This window comes from Plectrocnemia conspersa, unplaced genomic scaffold, assembly GCF_051122295.1.
Source record: "Plectrocnemia conspersa isolate PC_06_02 unplaced genomic scaffold, ASM5112229v1 ptg000002l, whole genome shotgun sequence".
In the NCBI taxonomy this organism is placed as follows: domain Eukaryota; kingdom Metazoa; phylum Arthropoda; class Insecta; order Trichoptera; family Polycentropodidae; genus Plectrocnemia; species Plectrocnemia conspersa.
This window is the reverse complement of record NW_028277166.1, coordinates 27,623,984-27,639,206: the sequence shown is the minus strand read 5'-3', so window position 1 is coordinate 27,639,206 and position 15,223 is coordinate 27,623,984. Positions and strand designations below refer to the sequence as shown.

Here is a 15,223-nt window from a genome sequence, read left to right as displayed (position 1 = left end):
GAAGCTGCGTCAAAAACTACAACCTGTCCCTTTGAATAATAATGTTTATTGTGAAACTACTACCTAGAAAGTGGGTGCTTTTGAAGGCAATGTTTCGCTCATTTTATGTCTTGTTTGTATAAAAAGGGCTGAAGGAACTTATATAATACTTGAAATATATCACAACATCTCAAACAACTGTAGCTTAGTTCAGATTCATTATTTAAAATCGGTTTTTACTTTTTTGTACTTATATTCTTGCTATAATTTTACCAGAGTCGGTCGCTTTCCCCCTCCTCTCGGCAGACCAGATAAGAACGAATAAAAATCAAATCTTATTAACCTTTTCTGCACTTCGGCTAAAAGGTTCTGAAAATGTTTTCATATTTTGAACATCCTAATTTAAATTTAAATATTTTCTATTTTGAATATCCTGAAGTGATTTTAATTTAAATTTACTTATAAATCCCCTGAAAAAATAGAACCCTGCGGAATTCCACAATTCACCACCTCACATTCGCTTTGTGTACCGTTTATTACAACTGCTTGTTGTCTATTATTTAAATAGCTTTTCAATAAATTTAGCGTTGATTCTACTATTTCAATATGGTTTAATTTCTATAATAATATGTCATGGTCTACTGTGTACTACAACAGCTTTTTAAAGTCTATAAATAATGCTAAAATTTATTTTTTTCGCTTAAGTTTTATTGTATTTTATTAATTATATCAAAAGCTGCTTATTTTGTATTGCATTTTTTTCTATATCCGTATTATAAATTTGATAAAAAAAAATCTGCAGTATTTTTGAGAATTGTTTTGATATTATTCCATATTTTAAGTTGCTTATTATTAGCATCATTAAAATTTTCTAATAGTAATCTACTTATATTTTTCCCTGATTAGCGATGACAGCATTTTTAGTTAGATTTTTTTTCTTAATACTAGGCCCTAGCTTCCATTTATGATTACAAATATTTATATTTTTAAACAAGTTATTTAGATGCTCATTAGACCATGGAACGTTGCCTATATTTTTATTATCTGAACTTTTCATGGTTTTATATCAACTTTTGCTTGTAGCGGTTTTAATTTTATATATACAATTATTAAAATTGACAATCTTCATTGACATTTTAACTAATGATTTAAATTTGAAGATTTTACTATATGTTGTAGATGTCTATGGTTAATTTAAATACCTTTTTAATTGGTTCACGGTTGTTTGATATTTTTTTATATTATATAGACATTCTATAAGCAATATATTATGATCACTTATTGCATTGTCGAAAGTATATTTTTTCATATTAAATTTAAATTTGCCATAACATGATCTATCAATTATTGTGTAGAAATATTTGTTTAAGATGTTGAAATTATAAGATTGCATCATTGTTATATAATCACTAATGTTGTAAGTATTTTTTTGTTATTTCTATGTTGAAATCTCCTAAAATTATACTTTTTCCCTTTTTATTATTTAGCATATTTTTAATAAACCTAAAAACTCATTATGTGCACAATTTGGAGCAAGGTAAATATTTAAAGGCGATCGATCTATCCCTGTGAACTTGATTCCTTGATGGTAGTAAATAAGTTACTATTATCTTTATTAATAACTTTAAATTTAATATTATTTCTTATATAAAAATAAACTCCCACGCCCCTTTTAAATATTGATACAAAGATAGATATTCCTGAATTATATATTGTAATTCTTCAATTTTTTTTAATGATACGTGCATTTTCTAATACAGAGAAACGAATCATTAATAATGAACTCAGTTATATCGTTCAACTTATATAAAACCACATCAGAATCCAAATTTGTTTCAAGACATTCAGAAGCCATAATCTATGGAGTTTACATTTTTTTTAAATATATATTATATATTGGATATTCAGATTGTTTCAGCTTATGATCATTATCCATGTTTTTTTTTTTAAACAATTTCAACATTTTTGCGAAGAGTTTATTTGAGGGCATTCTTGTGCATAGTGTCCTTGTTTTGCACAATGCATGTTATGCCATGTCAACAGTTCTTCTTTGCAATATTTGTCTGTATGTCCACAGCATTTAGAGCATATTATCACTCCAATAAAATCTTCGACACGGTACGAAGTCCATTCTATACATAATCGTTCAGTTTTGATAAATATAATATATGTCTGCCAGTCGGACATGTATACATATACATTTTTGTATTGATTAATTTAATACATATTATATTTTAAATTAATCTAATATATCTTTACAAATTATCGTTTTATCGTTTGTAAAAATTGCGAATTATGGCGAGATTTAAAAAAAATATTATATAATAATTAAATACGTTGCATTATTTCGCTTTTATTTATTTTTTTAGCGATCAGCTATTATATTGTTAAAAGCTGTGTGCCCGCCCATAAGGGTTGGACTCGTAAGGCCAAGTACTGGTAACAGCAGTGGTGCACGCAACATACGCTAAAGTAATTATACTCTATATAATTATGTTTATATCTATATATTTTGATATATATATTTATGATATATTTTGAATAACAAATTAGCAGCTTTCATAACGTTTAATAATCAATATTTTGTTAATATAATATACTCTGGTTTGTGTCACAAAAAAAGTAGGCCAATCAGTTAAAAGGTTGGAAAACACTGGTCTAGTATTAATACAAAACGGATCGAAGTAAAATTGTTTACCTGACATTTCCTATTCCAAGAATGGTACCTTTATTAAAAACTTTGTATCGTTATTATAACAAATATTTAATAATGGGCTTAAAATATTACTATTTTAATTAATTATTAAAATATTATATTTTTTAACACTAAAAGTTACATTCGTTGTAACACATCATACAAATTAGATCACGGCAAATTACACGTGCACCTTGCAAAAGATAAAATCTATTTTCTCGAATATACACACGAAAACCTGTTTTATAAGTGAATAGCCTAAAGAGAATTCTTACATCTAATTATATCATATCGAACTCTGATTTTATTTTTTGATATTTGGTAATATGTAGTACAACAAGAACTTTAACACCAATTAAATACCGTACCTATATAACACATATTTTATTATGTATTAATTATTTCTATACATTTATAATTTTATGACTTCCTGGAATTTTCAAGCTAGATTTTCTATTTTTCTTCATTTTTACAAGCATGAATTTTACGATTTCATAGACGATAAAATTTTACGATTTTCACAAATTTTCAACTGTATCGCAACAAACCTCACGCCTGAACCAAAGTTCTTTGAATGGTTTTGTTTGCAATTGCAAGTCAAATCGAAAGCGATTCGATCCGAAATGCCAAGGTTCCTCCAGCTTATAACATCCATAGTTTTTGCTTCAAAATTTACTCAGCAGTCACACTTGTCCGATCGTAATAATGATCTATAGGAATCGTCACCGTGACGGGGTCGATATAATGACCAAACGGGAAAAGTGCGGAATCGGACCCTTTCTCGCTCTAAAGAATCTGTGTGACATTACTGTCTTTTTTGCAGTTCAATTTGTCTAACTGGCTCGCCATTAACGTTTTCGATCGACCGTGGTGTACCGCAAAATTTACCGATTCTTTTTTACACAAAGATATCTGATGATCAATCATATACGGAATATAATCATATAAATGTGAATGGCAATGTAAAATTCGGTTAAACGTGATATAATTATGTATAGCAAAATTTATAGTTCAAGATCGATTCTAAGGTTAAACTATTACCTTAATATAAACGGATTACATGTTAAAGTAAATGCGTAATAATTTCAATAACAAAAGGGAAATTCTGCAGAAGATCTTGACATTTTGTTTAATGAGGACATGCCTCTTAACTTTCACACCGTCAATATTCCTAGTTAATCATCAAAATAATTAGAGTTTGTATTCCATACTGCGAAAAACCTTAAACAGTGTATTTGAGATATTAATACTCATTATACAATATAATATTAGAATATGAAATATAGGGATTTTAATTACGGTACTTTGCTGTCTCTTAATTGTTAGTATTCACGACTTTTTTGTAAGCTTGTAATGCCTTTATATATATATATATATATATATATATATATATATATATATATATATATATATATATATATATATATATATATATATATATATATATATATATATATATATATATATATATATTTCAGTTAAAAAGAATGCATCATCTACAATTTTAACATTAATTATTATATTTAACACTAAGTATTACTGGCTTGTCAACCATGCACCTGCAGTAAACATTTTTAGAATTAGGATTTTACCGCTTACTGCTTAGTTATGTTTTGTAGACAATTGTTGTGTGCTATTTACAGAATTTATTGCTGTCTAATAAATTGCAATTTTATTACAATATGTATGACAAGTTGGTCATACATATGTATTCCAACTAAAAAACATAGTTATGCGTTAAATTAATAATTAAACAATGTACATTGAGCACGCGGAGGAATCGTCACGAAAGATTTGAAAAACAAGAGTTGTTCTCAAACCGTGACGATGCAAGAAAGTGGTTTATCAAATGTTGGCGATGCGAGATTGCGATCTCGACTTGCATTGATAAATACAATAAAAAATCAACTTGCAATAATCAGTAACTGATCCGAATGATCACCTCACGATAGGTTTTCCTTGATTTTCTTTTATTTCACCATCACGATCGCATAATGGCAATTTTCCCTAGATTTTTCTAGACCCAATAGTTTAAGCATACAACAACACGTAAATTAAACAGACAATACAAATTTAGTGGTAATGAAAAAGACAGTAAGTCTAAATCAAGGGTGATCAAATATTAAATGTAGTTGTAATTTTAAACTATTTACAAAAAAATAAATATTTTCAACGAATACAATAAGTAAATATAGAGTAATTTAAAATACAAATACTATGAAAATTTCAGACAAACTTTATTTTTTTAATTTTACCATATTTTAAATAGTTTAAATTTTTTAACGTAACACCTATTTTGGTAAATTTAATAAATATAGTATTAATGTTAAGTCAGTATAAATATAAAATTATGGATTATATTTTTAACAAGATCTAGTATAACACTACTAAATGAATAATCAAAAGTGTAACTTAAAAAATGATCGTCGGCCAATGCTTCTTCTTATTTGAGGCGATTATTATTATAGTTTAACTTTAACAATAGTACATTTAAGCGGTTTATATTTTCTATTTTTTATTATTGTTTTAATTTTTACATTTTTTTATTTTTTATTAAAAAAAAACAAATCAACCAAACATATAGTAAGTATTAGCTTAGTCTAGTTTACAAAGTGGTGTATCTATAAGTCCACCTTAGTGTATATATCACACTAATTTTCCGATAAAATTTTTTTTTACTATTCCTACAAAATGGGGAAACATGATAATCAATCCAACTTTTATTCTTCATTGCCAATACTAGTAACATCTAAATGGTGAAATAATGATCGTCGAAATTAAAGAGAAATCAATTTTCTATAATATTTCATAAGACTAGAATTGACTGTTATGGCTTTCGCCGAATACAATAGCTTAGCTTGTCTTCCATCGTTAAATTTATCAGTTTTCAAGTTTCTTGTATAATAAAAATATTTATTTAAGCATAATAATTATAGCAACATTAAAAAAAATATATTAATAATTAAATTATGCAAGGGCTAATGTCTTTGTCGCAATCTGAATTTATATGAATAATACAGAGGCTTAGATTTTGTTCTAATTACTTATAAGTAGCTAATATAATTCAACAACTTCCTAAACACAAAGCCCTTAAAATACTTCCACCGATTTCCATCAATTACTTTCTGTAAATATTATAAATTCGCCACTTGTTTGTCTATAGATTATTATTTTCTATAGATTATTTGTCAGCTTCCAGACCCTTATCTGCTGGAGTCCCCCAAAGCTCAATTTTAGGACCCTTGCTATTCAAAATATTGAATAGCAAGGTAGTGATTTTCCAACTATACCTTACATAAATTATGTCACCGCTTTATTTACAGAGCACTAGATAGACTTCAAAACATAATAAAAAATATTGAAAAATGCTCATTTTCTATTTTTTTTTTTATTTTAATAATATTCATAGTATTTAATTAAATGACATGCATTTTTCTGTCCAAATTCAAGGAGGGGGGGGTGCCCCATGCCCCCCCCCTAAATGACGTCCCTGATTTTAATAAAATTATTGATGAATTTGCTTCAACAAAGGCACAAAAAATATAAATTTAAAGATAAAATATTTTGAAGTAAAAATATTTTGAGTAAGTGAGTTTGAATCACCGAAAAAAATGTAAATTAAATACCTGAAAATTTTATGATATTCTAATAGATTTTATGTAACGATATCAAATATATTTTTTTTAAACACTTGTGTTGTTCAACAAAATAAGTTGAAAAACATACTTTGCTAACTACTAAAATATAATTTGAACTATAAATGAGTATATATATTATTTATTTCATTTTGTTTTTGTTGGTGCCATTTTATTTTTAATTTGTTTTAAACTTTATATTTTTAAAACTATTGTATGTACTATTTCTGTGTTCTATGCCGTTTTTATATTATATAACTATCATTAAATCTATTTCGTTTCAAAATTTGTGTGATATATTGTTTTTGCTTAATATTATACTTATTAAAAATAAAAAAACAACTACATTGGGGCGCAAATTTGTCCTTTTGCCTTAAGTGACAAAATGTATAATCCCGATCCTGATATAGAGATGTCTCTCTATTGATATTTTCCAAAGCTCGATAAAACCGATTACCTAATACAATACTGATGATGTAGTGAAGATTGAGTCACGTCCGACGCTGTTCTTGTTGAACATCCGGTGGTTGTCAGTCAATTAAAAAGCAAAGTCCTGAAGATCATTATTTATAGTTATTGATATGAGAACTGTTGCGGAGTCATAGGGCGGCGGTGTCAAAGAGTTATCTTTGATTCGCGATGACCGGTCATCTTGTCATGTCAGTTGGAAATATTTTTACGCCATTAATTAAGCACCAGGTATGCGGTTAGTTCCTCTTGAACACCTGCGTGTGTAGGTCAGCAGGTCGACCGCTCGAATCGTCGATAGATCTGGTAGTTTTCGACCAACGAATTGGTCGAGCGAAAGATTTCTCATTTTTGGCGTATGATGAATGTAACACGGTCTTGAGAAAGGGGCTTTTTAATAAGAAAAAATAGCATTACAAGATCATTTTTTACATAGCGACCTTATTTTATTTGCAATATTTTTTCACTTGATGTTTTGTCCAATTATCACAACTATTGATATGAATTTAATTTTTATTTAATATTAAGTAAAATAAAATAATAATTTTGTGAAGAAGTAAAACAATTGATATTTTTTTATTTATTATTTATATGGTTCATAGCTTTGCTAATAAATAAATTATATCGTATTTTCCCATAGATGCCACTTTATAACCATCATTCACATATTAGTTTATATATTTATTAACAGATGTCTTTATTAAAATTTAATATAAATTTTATTATCAATATTCTAGTATTTTCTATAATTTTCATAATAAAGATTACATTAAGCCATGATATAAAAAACCTTTGAATATAAGAAACTTTATTTGCCATATTACAATTTATTCTAATGTAATTTCAATTTACTTAAATTTTAAAATATTTTCCAAGAATATTCAGTCTTTAAAATGAAATATAAATTCTATTAACTCAAATGCACATATGTATAATATATTATTATTTTATTATATATAATAACGCCTCTAAAACTCGCGACTTGTGAGTGGTCATTTTATCGTGATAGATTATAATTCTGGTATTTACCATATTACACACAAAAGGCAAAATTGATGTACTAAAATACATTTGTATTTTAAAACATTGTACTAATCGTGCAGCTACAATTTCAACAGCATGCTTTTTAATAAATATTCGCCAGGATATGAAAAGCAGGAAAATATATCAGTAAATAGGTTTATTTTATGCAAATATATACAAATATAAGATTGTACAAATTTAGAATATATTATTTAAGAAGTTAAGTATATTTACAGATTGATTTTTGAGCATGTGTGAGATATAACAACTTCACGACCCGTTTTTTATACCTACGCGGGGTCAATTGTAATGTGATAATAACACTTGTATAAAATCTTGAATGACTATTGTGATGCTTTTAGTTTATTCCGACTATTGTTACGTACGGTCTGCACTTGCCGGCACAAAAATGGATTTATGGCGCTCTTAATGCGTTAGAAGGTCAGGGTGTTAATTTCAATAAAAGTTTTTGAAACTGCTCTCTTTTTTGATTTACTACATATATTATATAGTAATATTGCGAAATAAAAATAATATCTGTACAGCAAAAAATAGTAGATAAATATTCTTTTTTAATTTACATTAAAAATCGGAATTATATTATATATAATAAGATACAAAAAAATCTAATTAAAAAAATAATAATTAAAAATGACGATGCCTTAAATAATAATTTTATGCTATATTGTAATATATTAATCTTTGCTTTTAATACAAATAATACAAAAGCTAAATGTTTTTGTTCATAACTCAAAGTAAAAATCTTCAATAGAACCGACTTAATAAAAACTTTTAAATTATAATTAAAAATTAGGAATTTGGAATTTAATATTATCATGAAGAAAAACATGATATAAAAAAATTATCACCAGCTTCTTAATCGCATCAAAAGATGTAAAAAATATATAGTTATGACGCTTATCCTATTATGTATTGTTAGCGAAGCGCGGAGATTTTGTCAAGGTCAATGTTATAAAAATGTAATTTTATTCAATCAAGTATTTTTATTTAATAAATAAGAATTTAATTTAATACTATTTAAATACCTGCAGGTTCAGAATGCGATTCATTTGAGTCAAATATATCTTAATATTTATGTACATACGAAATAAAATAAGTTTTATATTCAATACAAAAAATGAGTTAATATTATAAATAAGTTAAATAAATATTTACATTGTACTAAATTGCAGCTGTAATTAATATGCAATGCCTTTTATATTATTTTTATATTTTTGAGTGAAGAGCAGATTCTATATTGGGCTTTTAATGGTCGTTTCAGTCGATACGAGTTATAACTCCGCTTGTTGCGAGTTCGACTGAGCTCCTTTATTCCAAGTCGAAAGCGAAGTGTATATTCTGGACAAAAGTATATTTATTATGGAAGTATCTTAAATACGTCCGGAATCAGTATGATATGTCTTTGAGAATTTAGGTAAATCCGTGTACATTCCAGTTCTTGATCATTTGGCTAATTCGATGATTCAGGACGGAAACAGATAATTTGTTCTTGTCTAATTAATATATTATAAAGATTATCTGCGCATTTTTTTAATCTTATTAACTTCAAAATTTCAGTTTTGTTTAGATTGACCCGCAAATGTCATCAATATATATACAATATTTATTATCAAAGGTAATAAAAATTTTCTCCGATTAAATAACCAAAATATATATATTTATTATAAAAGTATTATATGATTACCAAGAGACTATTAACGAGTTGCTCTACTATTAGTACTACTATCTGCTATTAAAATATTGTTAACCCTTTACTACGCTAGCATTAAAAATATACTATTAAATTTCAGTACAATGCCTTTTTACTAAATGTAAAGTTATTATTTATAGATATTTAAAAAAGTTAAGTAAATATATTGTTTCCCTTAATACGGTAATTAATTATTATATATAAATGTGTGTTATTTCTATTTTAAGCAATATTATCTCTTCTTATCTTTATATTACAACTTTTTATTTAGATTATTAAAAACAGTATTCATCTACGTTTATTTGCAATACAGATATTATTTTTATTTAGCAATATTTATATATTAGATTTATTTTGCCATGATTTATAAACATTCATAAATAATTGTATGCTGTTAAAATTCGCTGTTATAAATATGCTTACCTGGAAAATACATATTTTTTATATAAAAAATAATTTTGCCTCTAAATTATTTACTCATAAATAATAAAAAAGTAATAATAATTATTTAGTTGTTTATTCAGATATTTCTTTAATAATATTATTAATTAAGATTTTTACATCATAGATTTATATGATTTACTGAAATTTTCATCGATGAGTCACTCCTTATCTCATTTATTTTTAATAATATTTTTTCTAATATTATTTATAATAACTATTAATAGCAAAAATAATTAATGGAATAATAAAATTTAATTATTACATATTTTCGTATATGTTTTACATAATATTAGCTTTAAAAATCTACCGAGAGCTAAATCTTCGTTTGAATTTATATCCTAATTAGCTTCGTATTGTTAAATTGAATGATATAATGGCTGGCAAACGAGATCCCGTTGTACTTGCCGCCGCCACGTCAGTGTCGCTAGTTTTGTCCCAAAATAAATCGGACTCCCACATTTGGATTAAACTGAAAATGTTTTACTTATTGTCTTGTTAGATTAGATTATTCTGATTTTTTTACATAAGCAATGGATAGTTTTGACATTTTATATATTCATAAAATATTCTCAAGAATCACATTCTACCTGAAATAAAATCAAAACGACATGTATAGCCTTTGCAAAAGTTAAAACGATCGAAGATGCTTCAGGCGATACGCTATTTTTTTCTTCTAAAGATATAAACTTCCATTAAAATGACGTTTTACTCTAAATAAATAAACATAAAAAGCGTTGTTGACTTCTTTAACAAGTCTATATTTTGTAAAATCAAATATTTACAGCCATCGAACGAATTCATTAGCGTTCGTTTATATAACGCAATACTCAAACATTACCTCATAAGACCATTTATATATGATCCATGTTGATTTAAGGATGTGAAATGTTATCTTCATACTTACGCTTATCCATAAAAGGCGTTTCTCAACGTTCAAATTCGATTTTGAAAAGTGCCGTTTTGACGCCGTTGCGCAAAACCAGATGCAGAATTTGGCAATCTTTCACCGGCGAACGACAATGATGATGATCATTATGATTAGAGTCCATACCGCATTTACCATAGACATTTTACCATTATCGATTGTAAATGGCCGATCTCGTTTTCGCAACTTTGTGGGAATGAAAGGCGAGCGTTAATAAATTTCAATGGTTTATTTGAAAAAACACAACAAATCAACAAACAAAATACAAATACAAACAATGGCTTACGTACATACAATATTTACTTTTTATGCATATAATAACGGTTACGATACAGTGATATTATATATATTAATATTTATATACATAGAGATTATACAATAAAGGCGAAAATCTATCTCATTTTATCAACGCAAAATGGATGATTTCGAAGTTATTTATTATTTACATAATAGTCATTTTGAGGCTCGATTTTTGATAGTAGAATTTGATTGCAATTTTATTTAGCAAATACAGGTTATGGTTGTGTCATTTAGATTGTAGATATGGGCACTTAAAAGTAGCCCGAGGTGTATTTTAAATTTTATATGCATTTGAAGAAACTGGAAATTTTTTTTAGGATCAGAAGAATGAAACTTGTGCTATATAAGAAGGATTTATATGGCAAAGTTTTTAGATAATATGCATAATAATTAGAAGTATTCTAATACAAAAGTTTAACAACATTACATTACTTCTAGAAGTACTAAACACCTTTATGAGGGATCTAGTTTTGAAGCCTTTAAAATGGGGACCCGACAAAGCCGCGCCGGACAATCCCGCGCCGACTAAGCCGCCCCGACATATCCGCGCAAGACAATCCCGCGCAATACAACCCCGACATTGCCGCGACGATAAAGCCGCGCCGACATTGCCGCGCAAATCAAAATTATAAAATTGAATAAAATGAAAGAAAATGATTTTTTTAATTCTCATTATTTTGTTTTGTGGACAGCTCTATCACTAGTAATTCGTTTTTTGAACAGTTAGTCATAGATTGGATGATGCTGGACAGTAACAAAATATACCGAAATGAGAATAAATTAATACAATATCATTAAAAAAAGGTTAGGTTGTTTGGTTCTACAGTGAAAGTCGGCGTGAGCGGTAGCGAAACGCCTCCCTTTTTATATATATATTTGTAATTATTAATAAATAAAAACCATGTTATAAAATTACTTTTGTTTTCACTTTGCGCGGCTATGACGGCGCGGCTTAGTCGGCGCGGGATTGTCCTGCACGGCTTTGTCGAGGTGCCCTTTAAAATACATATTATCATACAAGAAATGTAACATTTATTTACATACATATATTACTGGTGTCATAGTTGCTAGATAATATATGGTGGAGCTCTTAAAAGAAGTATTTAAATTTCATATATATAAAGATCTTTTAATTATATAAAGAAGAATCAATTATGTGCAAAATAAGTAGGATTTATATGGCAAAGGAGCTTGATGACATGCTCATCAAATTAATATTTATTGCTATTGAAAATAATCAAATTTAAAAGGTAAAAAGATAATATTTTGTAGACGTTAGTTGTAAATAAAATAACGTCTTTATTAGGTCTACTTTGAAACGATTTTAAATAATATTGAATGAATTGTATCTAAAGTAGCCTTTTTAGATGCGATACATGTTCTTTGTATTATATATAGAACATATAAAAAAATATTAAATTCATATTAAAAATATAGAACTGAGTGAATATTATTTATAGTAGCTTGCAAATTTTTCATTAGATATCTATATTTTAAATCAGGAATTTAGTTTGATTTTTTTAAAGTATCGCACTCTGAAACTAAATTCCTATTTTAATATAAAGATATTTGAGTGAACAGCAACACTTACTCCTATAAGTTTTCATATACCTAAACTAAGTACCTATGTATTTTTAATGAGGAATTTAGATTCAAAGCTTTCAATTTATTGATTTACATGAATGTAACATATAGGTATCATTTAGATACTATAAAATACATTGTGGCGACTTAAAAATAGCCATATATGTTATATATATAGAAGTAAGTAGAAAATTTGCAGTGAGTAAATAATTATGCAGATAAGTTTATCATAGATTCTGTATTTGACATCTGGATATTTTGTTCTATGCAATTAATTATCTAATTTACACACAACTGTTGCTTGGTTCTAAATTTTCTGTATAATTTTAAAGATATTGTTTTAAATGTAGAATAATAATTTATATTAAACCAAAAATATAATAAATTCAATAGATCACATAGAGGAAATTTTTCTTTAAAATCAAATCAATCTAAAAGCTTAGTACTTGAAATATCCTTAATGTTACAATAAGATAAATATTTATAATAGAAAGAACAGATACTCTAGAACTAAAAGCATAAAGTATCACAAAAGACTGGCAATACAACAATATATTACATGAGGAATAAGTGGTTAACATATACTTACATAAGCATCAAGTACAAAAAAAATATGTAAAACTCTAAAACACATACATTATTACCATTTATTAACGCTTAAATGGCATTTAATTCACGAGCCATTACTTTAACGCTTAAAAATATGTGATAATCAAAAAATACTGATCAAACTCTTGTCTTTTTCTATACCACTTGCACTGTGGCAAAAGCACTGAAAGTCACTTTTTTCGGCGGCTCGTTGCTGCAAGTCCTGACAACTTGTCTTTTAGATCCTTCGGTGGTAGGATTCTTCTTTATCACCGGCTTCAATCCCTTTTCTTTGTTTTTGTCTTTGTCGTTCTTCAGAGTCCAATTTTGCTGCTTGTTGTTATGACCCGTGCTGAACTCCTTCAACTTATCCGTCAGGCCGTACAGCCTGTTGGATATATTCAAATAAGTCATGGAACCGCCCAGTGGATTCCTTTTATAGTCTTTGTTGAATAATAACTTTCCGTACTTGTACTCTTTGTTTTGCATGTCGATCTTCTTGTAGTCTTGGTGCACCGTGGGTGGCAAAGAATTCCTTTTATTATCAGTCGGATGCATGGGAGATACTATGAAGTACTCCGGATGCATCGATTGATAATTTTTAGGGTATTCCAAATTCTGTAAGTTTTTGGGATTCCTCGGACTTGGTTTTCGCATCACTGGCGGTGCTGATGGAGGAGCTGGTATTGAAGATAGACGATAATAAGCTGCCAAAGCTCTCCTGGCCGGTCTGGCCAGACTGTGAAAAGCACTGCTGGAGAAGGTAGATCTGCTCCTCCATTCCTCTCTATCAGACTCATAACCGTTGCTTCCTGCAATATAAAAACACGATTTAACTATCAAGGACTCTAAGTCTTAGCTGGTTGGTCAAGAATGTCAAAGTGTACGCTCGAGCAAGATCTATGTAATATTTTTTAAGGCCCATCAAAGTGGAAAATCGTTTGGCTCGTAATAATTAAACACTATTTATTATAACATCTTCATAGTCAATGAATTTCGCAGCATTATCGTATACGCAATAATACAAAAAACACGCAATATGATTTATGGCTGTTTTTTACTCACAACTCTTATCATCGATCGTGACATACTTAGCATTTGAACTCAACATATTTATATAAGGTTAAAGCTATTCTTATATTATTTATACTATTTTGTAAACCATCTTTGGTTTGATATAACATTTGACTATTATTATTTATGAGTTTCATTACAGATATCAATCTCTCCATCAAAACAAACATTGATAATAAAGCAAATGCCTTAATAATGACACTTGACGAGCGTAATTAGATAAAATCCAGTTTCCCTCAAATTACTACAACTTCTGTTATGCAACAATGAGAAGAATTCCGACGAAGCGAAATATTTGCATTCGATCACGAACAACAGTTTTATAAAAGATCATTCTGAATGTGACCATTAAAATGTATTAAGAAGTTTTTTATTTAATGTGTTGATGATGTGGAAATATATCTACTTATCCAATAAAAAAAAATATATTTTAACTGTGATCTGTATATAAATAACAAATATTTTATTATTGGTTTTAAACTAAGTTATATATGTATGTATATTTATAGATTTTATAGTAGTAGATTTTATATAATACAACAATATATTTTAAGCACTCGTTAAAATTTATTAAATTTTATATATAAAAATTGTATGTTTATAACCTATAAAATCTATAATTAGCTAAAAAATGGATCCATCATTTGTTTGTTGTATATGATGGTCGTTAATGAATTTAGAAAGATGAAACTCGGGGTCATACGCCCAGAGGTCATACATGGCCAAATCTTAATTTGGCGAGAGTGCAGCAGAGGCGCTGCCGCAAACCGAGCTGTCTGAGTTAACCTTTGTAAAGG

General features: G+C 27.7%; 1 protein-coding gene across 2 annotated transcripts in view; it reads right to left on the bottom strand.

Moving 5' to 3' along the window:
• Positions 1-12,765: 12,765 nt before the first annotated feature.
• LOC148238244 (uncharacterized) overlaps positions 12,766-15,223 on the bottom strand; it is a 77,780-nt gene continuing 75,322 nt past the window's right edge. For both annotated transcript variants that reach the window (XM_088206195.1, XM_088206194.1), the window contains exon 3: positions 12,766-14,164. In XM_088206195.1, coding sequence (XP_088062321.1) covers positions 13,509-14,164 — 656 coding nt within the window. In that variant the 3' untranslated portion in view covers positions 12,766-13,508. The remainder of the gene's footprint in view (positions 14,165-15,223) is intronic.